This window comes from Papio anubis, chromosome 15 (genome assembly GCF_008728515.1).
Source record: "Papio anubis isolate 15944 chromosome 15, Panubis1.0, whole genome shotgun sequence".
Classification (NCBI taxonomy): domain Eukaryota; kingdom Metazoa; phylum Chordata; class Mammalia; order Primates; family Cercopithecidae; genus Papio; species Papio anubis.
The window spans coordinates 78,722,101-78,744,782 of NC_044990.1; the positions used below are offsets into that span (position 1 = coordinate 78,722,101).

A 22,682-nucleotide genomic window follows, 5' to 3' on the forward strand; every position below is an offset into this window, starting at 1 on the left:
ACACACACAAAGCTAATTATGGATGCCATCTGTTTATTTTTACAAAGCTTTTTTTTAAGACTATGGCATTGTCTGCTTATAATAAGCTTCAAGATTATTATAATGACTAAGTCCTATCCTTCAATTAGTGTAGTTGAAGATGGGAAGATAATTCGTTTGTTCACTGACCTTTTCCTGTGTCAGAGTGTATGAAATATGACATGTCATGATAAAGAAACTATTGTGAAGTGCATTTAGAAGATACTTAGTTTTTATGAGAAAAAAATGGCATCAAAGCAGCAGATGTGGCCAAAGTTTTGTTTAAATTCTTAGAACTTATTCAAGGTTTTAGATGAAAGGTAGATAATTCACTCTTTCCCAGTGACTTAAGTGGAATTAAATTCTTAATTATTAACTTAAATTCTTAAATTCTTAACTCAAGGTTAAGAATTTCTAAGTGATCCACCAAGTTTATGTTGACGTGTATCCCTGTTTGTGTATCTATAAGTCAGCACATGTTTTTGTACATACATATCTCCTGTGTTAGTGCAGAAGGCCAGGTACTTGCATGACAGCATCAGCCCAAGTAGTTATCAGCAATTTGCTGAGAGGGCAGAGCGATCACACTGGCTCCGTTTTGCAATTGTGCCTGCTAAGCATTACCCAAGTCAGTGTGGAGGGAAAGCAACCTGAAGGATCCATCTGCTCCCTTCTGCTACGCTGCCTTGATGCAAGATTACACTAATCTGGCTGCTTGTCAGGATGGGTTAGTGAAAGCATGCAAGTGGGTGAGACTTAGGGTGGACTAGCGCTTTGGAAAATCATAAGCTGCCCCTCTAGATGCCATGTTAAGTGCAGCAGAATAGGTTGATTATCAACCACATCGAAGACTGCAGTGAAATAAATGTATAGTTTTTTGGTTAAGAATTAGTTTCAAAATTAAAATTCTTAAATATTGTTGGACCACAAATAAATCAAAATTGAGAAAAATAATACAGATAGTTTACAAATACTTTTAGGCATTAGTTTTTTTTTTTTTATGATTTGTGTATTGTGTTCATTCTTTCATGTTATTCCCCTAGCTCAAGAGTTTTTAGTCAAGTATGTTTAAATGTTACATCTAATTAACTTCATTTTACCCAAAAACTTTTGTGATTTTCCTTGTTTCTATTTATTTATCTTTTTCTATACCTACTGACTGGCAGACCTTGGCTTTGCAGGTTGAGCATCCTGTCACAGAATGCATTACTGGCCTGGACCTAGTCCAAGAAATGATCCGTGTTGCTAAGGGCTACCCTCTCAGACACAAACAAGCTGATATTCCCATCAACGGCTGGGCAGTTGAATGTCGGGTTTATGCTGAGGTAAAAATGAATGGTGTTGGGTGGAAGGATGGTGGTTGTGTCCAGAGTCATGAGACCTGGTATAGCCAAACAATGAGGTAAAGTTAGGGTTTTATAACGTTGCCAACTATTGGATTGTGTAATCCATAATTAAACCAGAAAAAAATTAGATAATTTTGACCTAATTCCAGATAGTTTTAAATAATTGGGTTTAGTTAATTGTCATGTATTCGTAGATGGGAAAATAGCTACCAATCCTTTAAGAGGCAACAAAGCATTAGTTAAATATTCTTGAGCTTGAATGGACCATGGTTTTTGTTTTGTTTGCATTTTCTTTGTTTATTTTCAAACAACACTAACAAGAAGTAACATTTATTTCCACGGGGTTTTTTTTTTGTTTAAAAAAACAAAAAAAAATGTGTACCCACCTTGGGTACACATTAGTTGTTGATTGGATACTTAAAATTTTTCCCAACATTGTTTTTTGTATAATTTTCTCCTTTATTATTATATGAAAATAACAATCAAAATTTAAATTGTAAAGCTTTAAGTAAAACTTGTACTCATAATTTATAATTTTAATTATGGGTTTTACTCATAAACTCTCAGTTCAGTACTTTTAAATGCTTTTTTCAAATAACTAAAACAAGAATGCAAGGTAACATTTGTACTATTTTTACTTTTCGACAGCAAAAATGTCTGTCAAGATTAAAAATAAATCAATGTCTGTGTTTAAGAATACTGAAAGCTGGTTTGAAATATTTTTCAAGGAGTTCAAAAATATGTTTTGGCATGACTGTATTGCTCTTGTTTTTTCATATTTTAAGTAGTATTGCTTTCATTCTTATGACATTGAACCTGTTTATTCTGATGATCTAAGATATTTACAAATGAAGTACATATCTAGTAGCATGTGCAAAGTTTTTTTTTTCAGGTCTTTATTTGAAGAACCCACATTCTCAAGTTTTACCATATGTGAGCTGTTTGAGAAGTAAGAAAAACAAATATCTTTAGTGTACCACATTTGTTGTTCTAAACTTGAGTATGTTTTGATGTAGGGCCTAGGTTATTTTATTTTTTGCCCAAGGCATTCTAAGAAGTTTTATAAAATGTTGGAATTTTACCAATTTCAATAAAGTATGAACAAGGTCAGGCTAAATTCTGCTTACAGTTCTGTTTGATTTTTGAGTACATTCTAAGTTGTCTAGAGTAAAAGACAATAATATTCTGAAATCTGTGATTTGGTAAATACCATATGTCGAAAATAGACCTATAAATGGTTCTTCATTGTGTAAATATTTAACCTTACTTGTGCTGATTTATATTTCAAAGACTGTGCTTCCTTTCCTTTGAACTTTCAGGACCCCTACAAGTCTTTTGGTTTACCATCTATTGGGAGATTGTCTCAGTACCAAGAGCCATTACATCTACCTGGTGTAAGTCATTAAGCTGTAATACCAGCTGAGGGGTTACACTCGTGATTTATGTCATACTTTTATGTTAAAGCATGTCAACACCAAAGGGTGTAAATTGAAGGACAAGTGAAATTCATGGGAATCATGGTTTTTGTGTTGAAAACAAAATTTTTTCAGTGTTTTGCGGTATTCCAGAAAGTCAGGAGCCACTGGACAGGGGAAGCCTGGAGACATCTGATGATATAAATGATAGCTTACAGTGTTCCCAATTCTTTTGAAAATTATAATAAAAAAGACTGTGAATCCTAAGAATGAGAAATGATGTTTTGTGTTACAATTTAATCTTTTCAATGAACTAATCCAACCCTGCTATATAGTCACTTGTCAAGAAATTCAAGCACGAAATCAGTTCCTTAATTGAAATTTAAGGAAATTGAATTGATTAAGGCAAACAAAGTGTGTCTCAGTCTATTAAACCTCATGGACTTTAAGGAGTACATATTATTTATATCAGTTGAAGAAAAGTGACCACTGTCCATTTTATTCCATAGCTCTTCTATATTTAATAGCTATTTTAAAAATAGTTTTTGTTGCAAAAAAAGAACAAGGACATACCCTTTTTCTTAATCAAGGTAATAAGCGCATATATATATGACATTATGTTAGCTAGTAGATGACAAGGCTGTACCATCTGTGAATATTCAAATTATTCATTTTGATTACTGCCATGAAGATGGTGAAAGATTACAGGAAGAATTCTAAATCTGAAGATGTTATTGGATATATGATTTATTTCACTTTTTAAATTGTTTTTGCCCATGTGCTTTCTAAAGGGACTTGACCCTTTCTAGGCTTGGAGACTCCATGCTGTGTTCAAAGCCAGAAGGCAGAAAAAAAATTGTAAAGATTTAACAGGCATTATGTGACGTTAAATAGCAGATGAGAAAACAAGTATCATAGGGACATATCTAAATACTTCTTTAATCAAACAAAAGAAGTATTAAATAAGAATTCATAATGATTACTCTAGTCGTTAGAAGTTTTCACCATGTTGTAATAGCTAACAAGATGTCAAACATTTTGCCCTTGCAAGTTTTTGCAATTTGCAATTTTCAAACGTGAGACCTGTTGAAAGTGCAAGTGATAATGGACAAACTATACCCCCTACAGTCTTCGTCCCACCAAATCTTTCTTCAATTAATGCTGCAGCAGGAGTTTTATGTAATAACATTTGCAGTTGTGAGCCATCCATAGAAAGAAAAAACAATTAAAATGCCTTAAATGTTCTGCTTACTGCTGTTATTTGCTTGTGTGAATGTTGCATGTCAGCTAAATGGACCAAGGAATAGATAAAGTGATTGGGTGCAGGAGAGTGCACACTAAGCTTTGTCTATCATTATTGCTGGGAGCAATCAAATTGATGTCAGCAGGACAGTAGATGCGTTGACAGCTGTAATTATGTATCTCCATGGTGATCACTTTTGGCCTGTCATGGAGGCCCACGAGTCCCCTCCCTTGGAAGCATTTAATCAGATTGGGCTGTCACTTGTCAGGTAGACATGGCGGGCTGGGAGTTGTGCTTAGTGGGAGAGGTGAATTGAGAATGAAGGGTGGGAGACGTCTTATAGTTTCACAGGGTCCACTGTGGTACTGAGGACAGAAATTTTAATTATGCGAGAGGTTTCTGAGCAATGGTTTGAGAATCTCGTACAGAGGTGCTTGGGTGTTTTGTTGTGGTTGTTACTGTTTGCTTTTCTTCCTTGCCTTATTAAAACTAGAGCAGTCAGTTTACCTTAGAAAACAATTTTTGGCTCTTACCATTTTTGGTCACAAGAATGCATACTTAAGAGCTAACTTATGGTTTGTACTTTTCACATGCTTCATTAAGGCTGACATTTATTAATATGGCAGAGGTGAAGATTTCCTTTTTTATTTTTGATCATCATCTTTTGTAAATTTGTTATTTTCACACCACAATTTTGTTCTGCCCAGAAATTTGGTTCTGATTTCATTTGACTTTTTTCTTAAAGCTTTCGGTGCAAATTTGTATAGCCTTTCACGGAGGAATGGAGACTTGATCTGACTTCACATTGGTTGTTAAGAAATAAAAATATAGCTGATTATTACTTGGAAAAAACAGCATAAATAGCAAATTATAAATCAGAGTTTTCATAGTGGTACAGTTTTTAATTGAAAATACTGATTTGCTTCTATAAAGATACATGTTGATTATATATATCTTGATTTTATCCTGTGTATTTTAAAGTTAAGATGATATAACTTCTGTGATCATAATATTAGTAAATAACACAGTTACATTTAAGAGCTCTAGGTAACACCTTATAGGATGATATTATTCAAGGCAACAGAAGTTTTAAGTAAGGAACTATAGAAGAATGTAATAAATACTCTTTATTGGCTATGTTATTTTATCTGTGGGTTGAACATCTAAGTTCCTCCTAGCTTTGTAGCGGTTTATGTAGCAAATGATAGGATGTAGTTAAAGTCAGAAGTTTTAGAACTTGTATCAGTCTTATATTTAAACACAGCATTAGCAAGCATGCTATGGTTTTAAAGATGACATATTGGTCAAATTAGCTCTTTCACTTTTTGGTATTAAAATTAAGAAAATGAAAACTCACAGATATCTTTTCTGTTATGTAACCTGATTACTAGTTGCCATTTTGGGGCTATTTAATGTGGGGAAAAGGTAGATTGTTATTTTATTGCTTTTAAAGCTGCTCCATTAATTTTTTTCTAGTTTTTGTCAACACTGTGAATTTCATAGAACATCAGTTTATGTCCTGAAATATGTTTTCAGAAAATAGAAAGCCAAGTATATTTCGTAAGTGTGCTGAATGATTTTTGTTTAAAATTAAGATTTTTGTATATGAATGTGAATACGAACACAGATATCTGTATTTTTGTTTGTGCTTGCAAATACAGAAATAAAAGCCCCTCAGGTATGTTATAGTGTTCCTTTTACAACCTTACAAAGAGAATAATAGTAGTGTGAATTTTAAGAAAATGAAACTATAGCTTGTCTTCTGATGTCACCGTATAATAAAGCCATCATTATACCCTCATGTGGATATCCTAGACAGGAGGTTCTACATGTGGTCCCTTGATAATTGCCTAAATTAAAATATTAAAGGCCTAACAGCCGCTGTGTTGACCTTTTTCTGCCTTGCTGCAGACAGATGAGCTGCTGTTTATTAGGAAGGCTTCTTCCCACAGGTGGAAGGCTACGTGAGCTTCCGCTCTTCTCTTCCCACCCCTTTACAACGTTGGGCATCAAAGTCCTGCTGTTCCAGCAGCTTTGATTCAGTTCCTCCGTCCTCAAGACCCCTAGGATGTGCCTGACGGTCTGAAGTATTTTGATTAGCTTTTAAATACTTCAGATTCCAAAACTTCTTTCAAATAATTTAATAAATATTCTGTCCTCAGTAACTGCTCATTTTTAAAGTTTTGCATGGCTAACCTCCGTGCCTTGCTGCTGGTATCAAACTGGGAAATGAAAACAAGAATCAGCGATGTACTAACTCACTCGTTGGCTGGTTAACAGCAATCAGCCTCTTCAAAAGAATATTTTGAACTTGTGCTATCCCCCTACCCCACACCCCATGAAAATCACAAAATCAGAACTCTAATTGGGGCTTTACGAAGCAAAGCCATAGGAAAAGCTGTGTAAACATTAAAGCCTCAGGGGACCAACACTAACAGAAAAATAGTGTTTTACAGTGGAGAGGGTGAGGCAAAAAAGGAAAGTGTTACAGACATGAAAGGCCCAGGCCCACGTTCCTATGGAGCTGAGGAGCAGGCTTGACTAGGGGCCTCACTGGCGGGCTTAGAAGGGTCCGGTGGGGAGTGCAGTTAGCAAGGGCATCGTCCATGCCATGCTTCAGCGGGAAGACGCCGTCAGAGAGCCACAGCATCCTGGCATAGTGATATAGGAAGTCTTCATTTTTTATTTTTTTTGCTATTTCTTAGTTTCTTCATTCAGTGGCAGACCAAAAAATGTGTTGCATTGCGTATTAACGGATCAAGATTTTAGGTTGTTTTCCTATTTTCCAGAACTTAAAATGTTATTTGAGATTGAAATTCTCTATCCATTTTCTCCATGGAAATGAAATTTGTGATTACAAAAAAATATCTACACACTATGAATTACTTTTATTTTTCTTCTTTTTTTCTCCCAGGTCCGAGTTGACAGTGGCATCCAACCAGGAAGTGATATTAGCATTTATTATGATCCTATGATTTCAAAAGTTAGTTTAATTTCTTAATGGATTATTTGATTTCTTCTGAAAAATCAGTGATACTTAAAAAGTCTGGAACTGGGCCTTTATCTGCATCATATGCTATGAACAACTAATTATGCACTGATGTAATGCGAAAGCAGAGCAGTTTTTTCTCTTGAGAGAAAGTTCAGCATTATGTTAGTTTGCAGTACTCCTCCTCCCCAACTACGTCATATCACCACCATCACACACATGTGCATGAACGGTAGTAATAATAAACATCTAACCAATGGTGCCACCCTAACTCATCGCAATGAGAAGGAATTAAGGTTTCTTTTTTGGCCATTGGCAGAAATTACCTGAGATGAAAGTATGAATGAATGGCAAGAGTTGGGCTGATAGGCAGTGTTCGTTAGAGTACTTTTTGATCTTTTCTCTTCAGTTTTTACAAATTACCAATTACGTAAGTAGATTTGATATAAGAGTATAAGATTCGTTTTGGCCACCTGTCTTTTTGAAGTTTGACTTTCCAGAATAAATGAATTGAATTTTTGGATCTTTAACCTTGAACTTTTGCACCTTTAAATGCTTAAAACCTTATAAAATTTAAAATGCTGTAATAATTAAGATTGTGGATTTTATTTTTATTTTATTATTATTTTTTTGAGATGGAGTCTCGCTCTGTCCCCCAGGCTGGAGTGTAGTGGCGCGATCTCACCTCACTGCAAGCTCTGCGCCCGACCCCAGCTTCAAGCGATTCTCCTGCCTCAGCCTCCCCAGTAGCTGGGACTACAGGCTTGTGCCACCAAGCCCAGCTAATTTTTTTACTTTTAGTAGAGACGGGGTTTCACCTTGTTAGCCAGGATGGTCTCCATCTCCTGACCTCGTGATCCGCCTGCCTTGGCCTCCCAAAGTGTTGGAATTACAGGTGTGAGCCACTGCGCCCGGCCAGATTATGGATTTTATTTTGAAAATCTGTGTTCTCTGAAGTGATACATCTGTATTGAGGAATGATTTCTTTATTGAACCCTGTTTCTCAAGATGGCTTTTCCCCAAGTGTCCTTTTTAATGTTGTCGTTGCAGTAAACAAACCATTTTTTATCTTTCTTTTTTCAGTTAAGGTTTTAGTGCTTTTTTTTTAAATGATAGAGTCTCCCTTTTTCACCCAGGCTGGAGTACAGTGTCACAATCTTGGCTCAGTGCAGCCTCGACCTCCCAGGCTCAAGCGATCCACCTGCCTTAGCCACCCAAGTAGCTGGGACTACAGGCGTGTACTACCATGCCGGGCTATTTTTTTATATCTTTTGTAGAAATGGGGTTTCATCATGTTGCCCAGGCTGGTCTTGAATTCCTGAGCTCAAGCAATCCGCCCGCCTCGGCCTCCAAAAGTGCTGGGATTACAAGCATGAGCCACCGTGCCTGGCCTAAGTTATTAGTAGTATTAAAATAAAGTTTAGGTCTTTTGTTTGTAGAGAACCACCATTTAATTTAAAAATAAAACTATGTAAAAATATTGTAGGTTGATTTTTAAATATTCAATTTTTAGATGAATGTTTTTCTCTTCAGAAAAATGGCCTACAAATTAATTTTCAAATTTGCTTGATATTGAAGAGCTAGTAAAACCTACTAAAATAAAGACAATCTATAGATTGGCTAAAATAACTGTCAGAAAAATCTTTAATGAATAGTTAAGGTCTTATTTCATTGCTAAATTATAGAGATATGTATAAGTAGGCACTAAATCATGTAGAATGGTAAGACTTTTCTATTTTTTTGATTTCTGAAAAAGTACCATTTGCTTCTGTATATATTATGTGTAAAACTGCGAATGATTTCTAAGTCATCTTCTTTCTTTATACTTTTATTTTTGAGACTTTACTTTTTTTGTTAGTTAGGAAAGTGTTAAGGGCTGGACGCAGTGGTTCATACCTGTAATCCCAGCACTTTGGGAGGCTGAGATGGGTGGATCACCTGAGGTCAGGAGTGTGAGACCAGCCAGGCCAACATGGCAAAACCCTGTCTCTACTAAAAATACAAAAAAATTGACTGGGCGTGGTTACACATGCCTGAAATCCCAGCTTCTCAAGAGGCTGAGGCGAGTGGATCGCTTGAACCTGGGAGGTGGAGGTTGCAGTAAGCCGAGATTGCGCTGCTGCCCTCCAGCCAGGGCAACAGAGTGAGACTCCATCTCAAAAATAAAAAATAAAAAGTAAAGAAAGAAACTGTTAGCTGTTCAGGGTATCAAACTTGGAAACCACAGAAAAATAGGGAAAAAATGTCTTATCTAATCCTCACCACTACCCTAGATGTTCAAATCCTATCTCAAATATTCACATTTAGCTGTATCTCCTTTTAAATTTTTTCTGTACTTTTGTTACATTTTTGTTTTTGTAAAATCACTCTTTACTATGATAATGAAATGTAGGAGAAAAGTCTGAAATAGCTTGATTCTAATATTTATATACTTAAAAAATCATAATTGACATATTGAAAACTGAACTATAAAATTTTAAGATATATTTAGATATCTGTTATGAAATATTTTAATTTTTACTAAAATGAATCATTTAACATTGTTCTAAATATATATATATTGAGTTTTTTGTTTGCTTGTTTTTAGCTAATCACATATGGCTCTGATAGAACTGAGGCACTGAAGAGAATGGCAGATGCACTGGATAACTATGTTATTCGAGGTAAAAACAAAGATTTGCACTCATTGGTTATTATATATGGTGTCCAGTTCCAGAGAACAGCCTCGGTTTACCAATGAGAATATGGCACGGCACATTTGCTCACTGTGTGCTTAAAGAGAAATAAGAAAAGCTTCCATCCATCAAACCACCATATTAAGTATAGGGGTTTCATTTTCCTTGGCACTCCTATACTTTACATCTACTTCTTAAGTTATTAAACTTACAATGTATGATCTTTCCTAGGTGAGCATCTAATATTTTGTGGGTACAATTATGTATTGTGTGTGAAATGAGAGCCTTCAAAGTAAAGAACCACTGACCAGTGCAGTTTCAGAGCAATTTTGCTAGATTATTGTGTATGGAGTGTCTGTTGCTGTTGTTGTTTTAAAGTAGAAAACTTGAAAATGTATGGTGATAGAAAGTGTAGTGACCTACATTTGACTAATTTGGGGAAAGAGGGAATAGCTCTTTGCTTCTGTGATTAGAACACATTACAGACTGTCTTCTAGGAAGTGCAATTTTGTTACCTCCTGTTCATATATGATAGTTCTAATGCCTGACAAAATGCGAGACTACCAGCCTTTAGCATGTATAGTGATAAATGAATTAGAAGCAGCCATTACATTGAAATAATCAAAGTACAGTTACGCTTATACCCCTAAGGAATTAAATTACATTCTAAATTTTAGCAGCTTTCCATTAATAATGAAAAGCTTACTTTAGTGCAACATAAATCATCATCTTCAGAATAACAGGCTTTAACACCAGACTTAAAATATAAGTTCACACTGAATTGTGAAAGAATGGTGTGGTCAGAGAGCATTCCATAGGGAAGACTGGCTTCTGTATAGTTTTGTCCTTTTCTAGTGGCTCTCTGGATGTAACAGTAGGCTGGTAGGCTAGATTTGGAGGCTGAAGTGGTACAATAGTAGTGGAGTAAGACTGCACAGTCCCCTTCAGTACCAAATGGAACTTTTATGAAGGTTTTGAAAGTTGTCTTTTTGCAGTAGACAACTTTTAGGTACCCGGGAAATGGACTGAAGCTTTGTGTGAAAAAGAAAAAGTGCTTTGTTTTCAGGGCACATCCTTCTCCGAGACAGGAAGCTCAGCTAAGCAAAGGAGCATGTCAGGCCTTTGCTTTACCTCCCTGACTGAGTACCTTTGTGCAGTGAACCATTTGTACAACTGTACAGTAGTACCCAGGGTAATCAGTGACTGTATTTTCACATCTACCTTTCCCTGCTTATTTTTATCTAATAATATTGAATTACATCATGTAATCCACACTTGCCCTTGCCTTTTCTCTTTGAGTTTTTCCCTGTTAGATCAGGAGGCTGTCTTCCTTCCCATCCCCCACCGCCAACCCCCCCACCCCCCGGCTTTTTTTTTGAGACGGAATCTCGCTTTGTTGCCCAGGCTGGAGTGCAGTGGTGCAATCTCGGCTCACTGCAGCCTCCATCTCCCAGGTTCAAACAATTCTCCTTCCTCAGCCTCCCCCCTTCCCTTTTAGCATTACCCTTTTTTCTTTCCATTTGTTAACTAACAAGTGATGGAGATTCTAATTAATCTTGTGTGCTAGTGATTCATCCTTGTGAACTAAAGAAAAATAATAAGCTTTTGGTCGGGCGCGGTGGCTCACACCTGTAATCCCAGCACTTTGGGAGGCTGAGGCGGGTGGATCACTTCAGGTTAGGAGTTCGAGACCGGCCTGGCCAACATGGAGCAACCCCATCTCTACAAAAATACAAAAAAATTAGCTGGGTGTGGTGGCGCATGCCTGTAGTCCCAGCTACTCAGGAGGGTGAGACAGGAGAAGCACTTGAACCCAGGAGGCAGAGGTTGCAGTGAGCCAAGATTGTGCCATTGCACTCCAGCCTGGGTGACAGAGCCAAACTTCACCTCAAAAAAACAAAAAATGAAAAACGAAAAATAATAAGCTTTCAAGTGAGCCTAGGTGTAACTTAAAAGAAAATCAGCAACATTAATATCCACAGCATCTAAAAACTGGAAAAATCCCCTTCACATTCTTTCTAGCTCATTTTCTACTTTTTTTTTTAAAGCCTTGATTATGGAGTATTTTCTGACTTCATAACTTTACTGTTTTCACTGTTTTAAGCAAATGCATATTTTATCTATATACCCAACGTATGTATTTCTCTATATAACCAGTACACGATTGTTACATAGGCCTTGAGGAGGGCGTCTTTTTTCTTACAGAAGTAATATTGCTGTGGAGAGGCCTTTAGTGCGTATTTGGGACACACGTTCAGTTTATGTGAGTTTATCTATGTTATCTATATATGTGAGTTTAGATAGACATAAATAAGTTACTTGGGAAGATTATTCCTGGAGGATATTAAAGTATTTGTAAGCACATTCTATGGGGATTTTCTTCCTTTTTGTCTCTGCATTTTTATTGTGGTAATTGAAATACTAGATTTTGGTTAATTTAAGTTGTACTCTAATGTGCTTGAACAGTAAATCCATGAATTTGAGAGTCTGAGTAAGAATATTTTGTCAAAACACATCTCTGTTAAACTTTGATATAATACGACATAGTGGCGTGACGTGGCATCTGGGCAGTTTGTCAAAATATTAGATTAGTTTTGGTCCAAACTAGAAGTTACTCTATGTGGCTTCTGAAAGGAGTATTCTCTCATATTTACATGAATACCCTGTCATGTTTTATACTTAAATGAACATTTTCCCACTAATTTGCTTACTATACTTTATATATATAGGTTCACCAGTTACTAGTTTTTAAGTGACTGAAATACAAAGTAGGCTTGCCATTATTCTCCTAACTTTATACGTGTCACATGTAAAAAATGTGTTTCGTTGTATGGGTAGATTTTTCCAAGCTTAGTCTGAAATTTTGCCTTTGAATTACTGTGATGTAGTAGACAGAAACCAGACAAAGCTGGGTTCACAGCCCCTGTCCTGATGCCATTTAATAATAATGTGATTTTTGGCCAGGCGCAGTGGCTCACACCTATAATCCTAGCACTTTGGGAGGCTGAGGCGGGTGGATCGTGAGGTCAGGAGTTCAAGACCAGCCTGGCGAAGATGGTGAAACCCTATCTCTACTAAAAATACAAAAATTAACCAGGTGGTGGTGTGCGTCTGTAATCCCAGCTACTCGGGAGGCTGAGGCAGAAAATTGCTTGAACCCGGGAGGCGGAGGTTGCAGTGAGCCAAGATTGCACCACTGCACTCCAGCCTAGGCGACAGAGTGAGAGTCCGTCTCAACAACAACAATAAAAAATTAAAAAAAAAAATAAATTATGTGATTTTTGTCAAATGACTTTGTCTCTCTGAATCTCATACTCCACATTTGAAAAATGGAGTGATAGTCTCTGCCGTATAAATTACTGGTGAGGATTAATTGAGGTTAAGTATATAAAGGGGTTGGCACCACACTGGCTTATGTTGTTCAATAACTTTAGTTCTCATCCTTTCTTCCTCTCTCCTCACACTTATAAAACCATATATTTAAAAATCAAGGCCAGGCATGGTGGTTCACGCCTGTAATCTCAGCACTTTGGGAGGCTGAGGAGGGCAGATCACTTGAGGTCAGGAGCTCAAGACCAGCCTGGCCAACATGGCGGAACCCTGTCTCTAGTAAAAATACAAAAATTAGCCAGGCATGGTGGTGGGTGCCTGTAGTCCCAGCTACTCAGGAGGCTGAGGCAGGAGAATCGCTTGAACCCAGGAGGTGGGGGTTGCAGTGAGCTGAGATCACGCCACTGCACTCTAGCCTGGGTAACAGTGTAAGACTCTGTCTCCAAAAAAATAAAAATAAAAATTATGTGTTATAAATCACATTATCAATCCATTAGTCATATGAAATTTACTAAACCAAAGATAAACAATATTGAAAGACCATTTTAGGTAATTTCAAATACTGTGTGCTGAAGTTATATGCTTTCATTGTACCCTGTTCGAATACTTCTGCAGAGCATTTACCATCACTGTAAAATTAAAGTATTAATTGTGTACTTAACTGTGAAATGTTGGGTTATCCTATAAGAATATTAGGCACATGAGGACACTGATGATCTTTATCTTGTTTGCATGCATATTACTGGTGCTTAGCAGTGTCTGACACATGCTAGATGATTAATAAATGTTTGTTGGATGAATGAATGAGTGAGCGAGTGATACTATCCCTGATTTCAAGGAGTTACTAATATACTTGATGTGAAAAACGTATGAAAAGATAACTATAATATTAATATAGCTTCATAGGTGCCACAATAGGGGATTGAAAAAGTGTAGTGGGAGTTTAAGAAAGAGGCTAGCATATCTTTCTTTTCTTACCTCTCTTGGTCCTTTGAAAGTAAAGAGTACTGCTTTAGGACTCATGGATGTCTCTGTATCTCTTGTCGAGAGTACCTCACTTTGTTCTGCCTTCAAATGATCCTCAGAGTGGCAGCATTTTTAAAAAGACTGGTAATGTCCTGTGTAGGTGACCTAAAGGGGATGGACACACTCAAGCATCTTTGCAGTATCACTTGTTATAGTATTTTAGGAAAATAATCTGGTGTTAGATGTTAAAATAAAAGTACATGCCCTCTGACCCAGCTGTTCATCTTTTGTAAATCTTTCCTATAGAGTTAAAAAACTGAATTATGAGCTTGTTCACCATGACGTTTACAACAACATTGTAGTAGCTGAAATGCTGATCAGCCACAGTGTCCACTAAATGGATGAATGACTGAGTAAATTACAATGCATTATTACTGTAAAATACTACGTAGCTGTGGCTTAAAGACCTGTCCGTATGGATTGTTAAAGTAGAAAAGCAATTTGCAGTCAAGTGATATTCTCGTATCACTTGAACCGTCTTCTCATCCTAAAATATTTTAAATTGTGTTGGATGAGCACAGAGAAAGGTGTGGACATCTACATATCACAATGATTTCTTTTTTTAAGGTCAAAGGATTTATCAAAGAGGGATTTTTCTTGACACATTTCTCTTAGACTTTTTAATTTTAGGTATTTTCAAAACTATAGAAAAGTTGAATGAATAGTGCTGTGCATGCCTGTATAATCTTCACCTAGATTATTATTTAATTAACTTTTTTGATATTTGCTTTGTTTTTCTACTTCTCCCTTTGTTTGCCTTTTCCTCCTCCTTTCTCACCCTTCCTCTTTCCTTTCCTCCCTCCCTTCTCTCCTCTGTTTTTCTCCTGATCCATTTGAAAGAAGGTTGTAAACATCATGGCACATCACTCCTGAATACTTTATCAGGCTTCTTAAGGGGAAGACCATGGTCCTGTAACTGGATTTTTCTTGTGTGCTGCACAGATAAGAGTCAGTTTATTGAGACAGCATTATTGCAATAGAGAAAGAGTTTAATAAACACAGGACTGGCTAAACGGGAGACTGAAGTTTTATTACTCAAATAAATTTCCCCCAAAATTTGGAGGCTAGGGTTTTAAAAGAATAATTTGGTGGGCAGGGGGCCAGGGAGTGGGGAATGCTGACTGGTTGGTTTGGGGATGAAATTATAGGTGCTTGAGGCAGGGTCTTCTTGCTACCTTCAGTTACTGGGTAAGATCACAGAACTAGTTGAGCCAGTTTACTGGTCTGGCTGCATGACTCCTGAGCCGTCATTTCTAATGTTAGTTTTACAAATACTGTCTGTTCCCCAGGCAAGGAGGGGGTTTGTTTTGGGAAGGGGCTATCATCATTGTTTTACAGTTAAAGTAAATCATCTTATAGTTAGCATGGCCTACACCCAGCAATGAACAGGGGCAGCTTGGAGGTTAACAGCAAGATAAAGTTGGGTAGGTCAGATTTTTCTGAGTGTCATAATTTTTGCAATGGCCATTTCATTCCTGCAAAAAAGTACAATACCATCATTACACTCCAAGGAAAATTGACAGCAACTTAACAGTTTCATCTCATGTCTTGTCCATATTTAAGTTTGTCCCTCAGAGTCTTCTTTTTTTTACTATTTTTTAATCCCATCTGTGGCCCAAAGTTACACAGTGTCTTTGATTATGTCTCTTTATTGTCTTGCCCTCTTTCATATTTCATTTCATTAATTTTCGGGAGAGTTTACTGCAGTTGATTTGTAGAATGTGGCACATTCTAGATAGAAAGTGTCAACATTGGTTCAGTAAAGGCACTTGTGAAGTGATTCCAAGGATGAGGGTTGTAGGTGGTAATTTGCAATATCACTCTCAGAACTCACGGAAACTCTTTGCTTACTATTATCGGTTTATTATAAAGGATACAGCTTGAGAGTAACCCAGTGGAGGAGATGCATAGGGCAAGGTTTTGGGGAGGGATGCAGAGCTTCCATGCCCTCTCCAGATGCCCCACCCTCCAAAACTTCCATGTGTTCACCAACCCACAAGTCCTCTGATCCTTGTCTTTGGGTTTTTATAAGGCCTGACTAGGTAGGCATGATCGATCCTATCAATCTGCCATTAGTTATCAAGTCATTCTTCAGTCCCTCTCCCCTTTGGAGGGTGGGCATGGGGCTGAAAGTTCCAACTCCTTAATCACATAGTTGGATCCTCTGGCCATCTGCTCCCATCCTCCAAGAGTCGTCTCATTAGCATAAACTCAGGTATGATTGAAAGGAGCTTGTTATGAATAACAAAAGATGCTCCTCTCACAACAGTCATTTCTGTGATATTCTTGCCAAAGATGTACAACCTGAATATAATCATGAGGAAATATCAGACAAACCAAACTGAAAGACAATCTACAAAATAAATGGCTTCTTCTCTTCAAACATGTCAAGGTCAGGAAGCACAAGAGTTGAGCAACTTACGTAGATCAAAGGAAACTAAAGACACATGACAACTAAATGCAGCGTGTGGTCCTGGTTTAGATCCTGGACCAGCAGAAAAATGTTTTTCTTTTGTAGTAAGGGTCAGAAGTGGGACAATTGGTAAGATTTGAATAAGGTCTGTAGATTACGTGATAGCAATGTCAGCATTGTTAGGCTTGTCTGATTTTGATCCTTGTACTGTGATTATAGAAGAGATATACTTTGCTTTTAGGAGATGTACACTGACATATTTAGAAGTAAAATGACATCTTGTCTGCAACTTACCTTCATACGTTTCAGAAAGAAAATTATGTATCTGTGTATAAATAGAAAAAAATAGTGACAAAGTAAATAAATATGATAAGATGTTATTTGTAGAACCTGCATATATAGTAATTCTGTTTACTATTTTTTACATTTTGAAATTATTTCAAAATAAAAAGTTTAAAAAATAGGGAAGAGCAAGTACCCCACTCTCCACTAATATTTAAAGAATAAAAACAGAGATGCACTTGGGATTTTGAACTTAGATATTACTTATCTGGCTAATTCTGAAGGATAGGCAGGTTTAAAAACTTGCTTTATGAAGGGCAGAAAAGGTAAGACAATCTACTGTCTTGTTTGGTAACTGCTTAATTATTCAAATATGAATATTTTTTTCCTGTGCTGATTGTGAACTTTTGTTAAGATAGAGAAACTTTGAAGCAAAAATGTAATTCGGTTAAAGTGAATTTCGAAATCCTCATGAAATAAGAGTGCTTTTGGCCTCTGTTTGATCCTGGCAGCATGTCTAGCTAATGTCTGGGCAGTGTTTTGGAACCAGCAGGCAGTCAGGGGAAGGCCACTCCTAGGGGCCTCTTCTCTGTGGCCTGGTGGTGATTTCCCATACAGATGGGACCTGGTGAACTCTGCCAGAGGTCATCCATGACTCCCAGTCCACACCTCCCAGTCATAATTTTTACGAGTATGTGATTAATAATATCCTTGAAGTTGTAAACTAACTCTCAAAGAATACCTCTACTGTCCCCGTACTATTTAAACAAGCATCTGTCCAAATAGTGTTGTCTTTCCTGGGATGTGAAAGAAAGAAACTAAATGCAAAATGGTAACTTTCAAATCTGTGTGATCCTGTTTAGTGCTTCAGTGATTCTTCCCATCTATCTGATCTTTTGAGCTCTTAGATATAAAATAATTTTCTGATTATTACTCTCTTTTGGCTTTAGGATTTATTAATGGACAGTAGCTTTGGGAACAGTTATTTGGGGCATAGGTGTTTGTTGTCTGCCATGAGCCCTTATCTCACCATATTGGCCTTAGGAAGGAAAAAAAGATAACGATTTAGTTTTGCATAGTCATATATAACATTTTATTTAGAAAACATTAAAGAGAAAATGGTTTTGTGTTTTGATTTTATTCTTAAAACATCATTTAGTGAGATGAAAGTCTGTATTTCTATGCTGTATTTGCTATTCAAGTAGAAAGATTTTTTAAAATTCCTTTCTTCATTTATGTGCTTGATGGCTCTGTTCTTTGATATCCAAAATGTAAATTAATATTTGCTTTCAATTCCTTCGAGTTACATTTTTCTCAAATCAACACCTATTTTTCAGCTTTGGATATGGAGGACAAATACAACATATCATTTATCCTGTGAAACTGCAAGCATGTTAACTTTCTGAATGTTATCAGTCACAAATTTGGGGCATCAGAAAATAATCTCTTTTTCGTTCAAATTATCATTAACTATTTCTGAAAGCTATATTGTATTTTAGTGATGACAGAGTTTGGTTCCAACTATTTTAACATTGGCCACACAGGGAGCTAAAAAATTTATACCAGCAATAGGCTGTAACATGAAAGCCAGTAAAGTTAAATATGAAATATTAAGTATATATTTGAATAGTATTACTTCTTTCTTTCTTTTTTCTTTTTATTTTGACATGGAGTCTCACTCTGTCACCCAGGCTGGAGTGCTGTGGCACAATCTTGGCTCACTGCAGCCTCTGCCTCCCAGGTTCAAGCAATTCTCCTGCCTCAGCCTCCCAAGTAGCTGGGACCACAGGGGTGCGCCAGCCACAACACCCAGCTAATTTTTGTATTTTTAGTAGAGACGGGCTTTCACCATGTTGGTCAGGCTAGGCTCAACTCCTGACCTCGAGTGATCCACCCGCCTCGGCCTCCCAAAATGAACTGTACTATTTCTATTTAACGAGGGGAGGGAAGTTCAAAAATCCTGAGACTCCTGCTACCTTACCTACTGTTTTGCAAAAACTCTTGTAAATTGAAAAATTCTGAATTATTAATTTGTACATAAGATCAACTTTTTTGGTAAATTAAATTGTTGATGTACCTTGGTCTAATAACTTTCATCCCTTTCAGTCCCTCCCTTAGAGTCTTATTTTTTCCAGAACTTGATTTAATATATGAATGATTTGCATATTGCTGGTTTTATTTCACATTTCTCTGTCTCACCCTGTTTTGGATTCCTTCACATATGGGGGATGTTCCCCCCATAACTAGAAGCGTCTGTTTTCTGATGTATACCATCGAATCTGCCTGCTTTTCTGAACCTTAATCATTCAGACATCATCTCACAGGCACTGCAAATTTAACTTGTCCATGAATCTGCTATTTTTCTCTCAACCTGTTTCTTCTCTGCAAATGGCAACTTCTCTCATGTTGCAGAGTCACAACTTTGGGTGTTGTACTCATCTCCCCATTCTTTGTAGTTGTTGTTGTTTTGAGACAGGGTCTTACTCTGTCACCCAGGCTGGAATGCAGTGGTGGGCCCAGGGCTCACTGCAGCCTTGACTTCCAGGGTTCAGCTGATCCTCCCACCTCAACCTCCTTGGTAGCTGGGACTACAGGCACACACTAGCACACCCAGCTAATTTTTTGTATTTATTGTAGAGATGGGATTTTGCTATGTTGCCTAGGCTGGTCTTGAACTCCTGACCTCAAGTGATCCACTTGCCTTGGTCTCCCAAAATGTTGCACTTACAGGCATGAGCCACTGCACCTGGCCCTCATCTCCCCATTCTTGCCATCAGTCCCTGCCTGCCTCCTGAATATCCCTCAAGTCCAGCTACTTCTCCCATCTGTATTGTCAGCGTCCTAGCTGTGGACCTCAGCCTTGCCATTTTTCAGCATATCTCCACAATTGTCCCCTGAGGAATTTTTCAGTCTTCCCTCTTGCCCTTCCCCAGTCCCTTTTCCATATAACAGCCTAAGTGATTCCGGATTGTGTAAATCTAGTCATACCTGCCCTGCTTCCCATTCTAGTTGCTCTGATGGGAATGTGAAATCTGTGCATGGCCTATCACACCCTGAATGCCTTTTGGCCTTTTCACTGCACTCAGCACCATTCTCTCCTTTGCTCATACTCAGACCATGGTGTTTTCCTTTCATTCCTCTCCACAGGAATACCTGGTGGTAATCATTTGCTTTTTACCACAATGAAATCTCTCTCTCTCTCTTTTGTAACCAGAGATAGGGCCTCTCTGTGTTGCCTAGGCTGGAGTGCAGTGGCACTATTATAGCTCACCGCAGCCTCAAACTCCTGGATTCAAGTGATCCCCCTGCCTCTGACTCCTGAGTAGCTGGGACTACAGGTGTGCCACCCTACCCAGCTTTTTAAAAAATTTTTTGTTGAGGTAGGGTCTTACTACGTTGTCCAGGCTGGTCACAAACTCCTGGCCTCAAGCAGTCCTCCTGCCTCAGCCTCCCAAAGGGCTGGGATTACAGGTGTGAGCTTAATTCCTCCCTAATGTTACCATAACCTTAGCTTCTCATCTTTGGGTCCTTCTCATCTTTCTGTTTTCCTTCCCAGCCAGGAAAATCTGTGTAAGTCTCAAATGCTTTCCTCTTTCTGAAACACCAAAGCTGTCATTTCCTATGCAGGTGAACCTTTCTAGCAAGTGATACCTCTTTTCTTTTTCAAAAGCACTGTAGTTTGTCTCTTTGTGAAACATGATCAAGGGATTAATTTCCCATGTTTTATTTAGCCTGATCTCTTTCAAGGAGCTTTTTATGTTTTTGCCTGCCTAATTGTTCTTTCTAAGCATACTAGCATATTGCCTTCAATTGCTCTTCATTTTCATCTATCCAAAAGCAACACCACATTTTTTCAATGATTTCTTAGGTATATTGATGTCATTGGAAATTTCAGATGACTTCTACTATGTTTCTCATTAAAAAAAAAAACAACTTACTAAAGCCCTCCGAAACATCAGTTATTGTATATGGACCAAGTAAATCATTACCCACAGGAGAAGCATGAAATAGCTGTGTGTATCTCATGGGCATGCGCTATAGAAGATCTGTGTGTGTGTGTACATAAAGCAATCTATAAGGTATCTATATGTATGTAGTGAACGATATGATCGATTCTGATGTATGTAACTTTTTCTATGGAATATTCATGTATCTAAAGGAATAGGATTAATTTGAATTTGTGAAAGTTTTCTAAATGTTTTGAGGTAGTTTTCATAAATTGAGATTAGCTTTTATAAAATTTAGATACATAGCATCTGTTGAGTCAGGAACGGAAATGCTCAGGATTTTCCATATGGTTGTGGATATGGTCTAGTATAAAAGAGATGCATAGGAAAATGCCTGGGCGGGTATATGTGTTAAGCTTTTATCATTGGCTAGCTTACAGATAGATGGAAAGTCATATTGAAAAGGTGTGCCCTGCTCACTCAGACACATGCACTAGGGTACAGGATAACCTGCTGTAACAAAGACTTATAAATCCAGTGGGATAAATAAGAGAGACATTTATTTATCTCTCATGTAACTGTCTGGTCCATGCTGCTAGGAGGGCAAGTCAGCCTCATGAGGTCATTCAAAGATACACACACCCATCCTGATGTGCCACTCCATTTGAATTGCCAAAACTGAGTTTCTGACATGTTGGAAACCCATAATAGGAGGAGAAGAAAGGAAGCCCAAGCAAGCAATTTTAAAATAAGTGAGTGAGTCAGAAGTTGCGTACTTCACTTTAGCTTACCTTCCTTTTTCTAGGAATTAGTTTGTCATGCCTAGCTACAAGCTAGATGGGAACGTAGAGTCTGTGTCTGGGTGTCTTTTGCTCAGCCAAAACTCTATTACTGTGGAAAAATGAAAAGCAGGTTTTAGCAGAAACTAGCAGTCTGTCACAATAAACCTCTACATCTTAAAAATTGTTTATATATAATTATATATATGTAACTATTGTAATGTATAATGTACTAAACATTAGGTAAACTATTCAGTCTCTCTGGATTACAATTTTCTTTTTTTTTTTTTTCTGTTTTTTAAAAATTTTTTATTTTTTTCTTTTAGAGATAGGGTCTTTCTCTGTTGCCCAGACTTGGGTACAGCGGTGCAATCATAGCTTACTATAACCTCGAAGTCCTGGGCTCAAGTGATCCTCCTGCCTCAGCCTCCCAAGTACCTGGGACTGTAGGCATATGACACCATTCCCAGCTAATTTTCTGTTTTTATTTTTTGTAGAGACAGGGCCTTGCTATGTTGCCCAGGCTGGTCTTGAACTCCTGACCTCAAGTGATCTCTCACCTTGGCCTCCCAAAGTGCTGGACTTAAAGGTGTGAGCCACTGCACCCAGCACAGTTTTCTCATTTTTAAGGTCCCATTTATCTTTGTAGTTTACTTATTCTATTATTAGTTGTGCAGTTTGCCAAGAGCAGGTACCATATTGTGTGCTCTCATTTTCCTTCCCTTGATACCTAATTGCTGCATGAGTAATAGGTGTAGAATAAATGTTGATGGATATAGATAGGTTTGCTCAGATTAAAGGGCTAGATAGTAAATGTTTTAGACTTTGTGGGATACAAGGTTTCTGTTACAACTGCTTGACTCTACTGTTAACAACATGAAAACAGCCACATGTAAACGAACCAGGCTGGCTGTGTTCTAATAAAACTTTATTTACAAAATAGGTAGAAGGCTAGATTTGGCCTTCAGGCCATATTTTGCCAACCATTGTGTTACAGGAAAGTTACACCTTCCAAATAGATATAGGTATAAACTTAGATTTCAGGAGCTTTTTTTTTTTTTTTTTTTTTGAGATGGAGTCTCACTCTGTCACCCAGGCTGGAGTACAATGGTGCAGTCTCAGCTCACTGCAACCTCTGCCTTCCGGGTTCAAGCGATTCTCCTGCCTCAGCTTCCCGAGTAGTGGGATTACAGGCGCCTGCCACCACACCTGGCTAATT

The 22,682-nt window shown here is 37.5% G+C and overlaps 1 protein-coding gene across 5 annotated transcripts in view; it reads left to right on the forward strand.

Moving 5' to 3' along the window:
- The window catches only part of PCCA (propionyl-CoA carboxylase subunit alpha), a 432,199-nt gene that overhangs the window by 193,131 nt on the left and 216,386 nt on the right, over positions 1 to 22,682 (forward strand). For 2 of the 5 annotated variants that reach the window (XM_031655643.1, XM_031655640.1), the window contains exons 13-16: positions 1,200 to 1,343; positions 2,684 to 2,758; positions 6,937 to 7,005; positions 9,599 to 9,674. In XM_031655643.1, coding sequence (XP_031511503.1) covers positions 1,200 to 1,343; positions 2,684 to 2,758; positions 6,937 to 7,005; positions 9,599 to 9,674 — 364 coding nt within the window. Of the gene's footprint in view, positions 1 to 1,184; positions 1,344 to 2,683; positions 2,759 to 6,936; positions 7,006 to 9,598; positions 9,675 to 22,682 lie in introns of all 5 variants that reach the window. The other 3 variants (XM_031655642.1, XM_031655639.1, XM_031655641.1) reach the window with 2 other exon arrangements.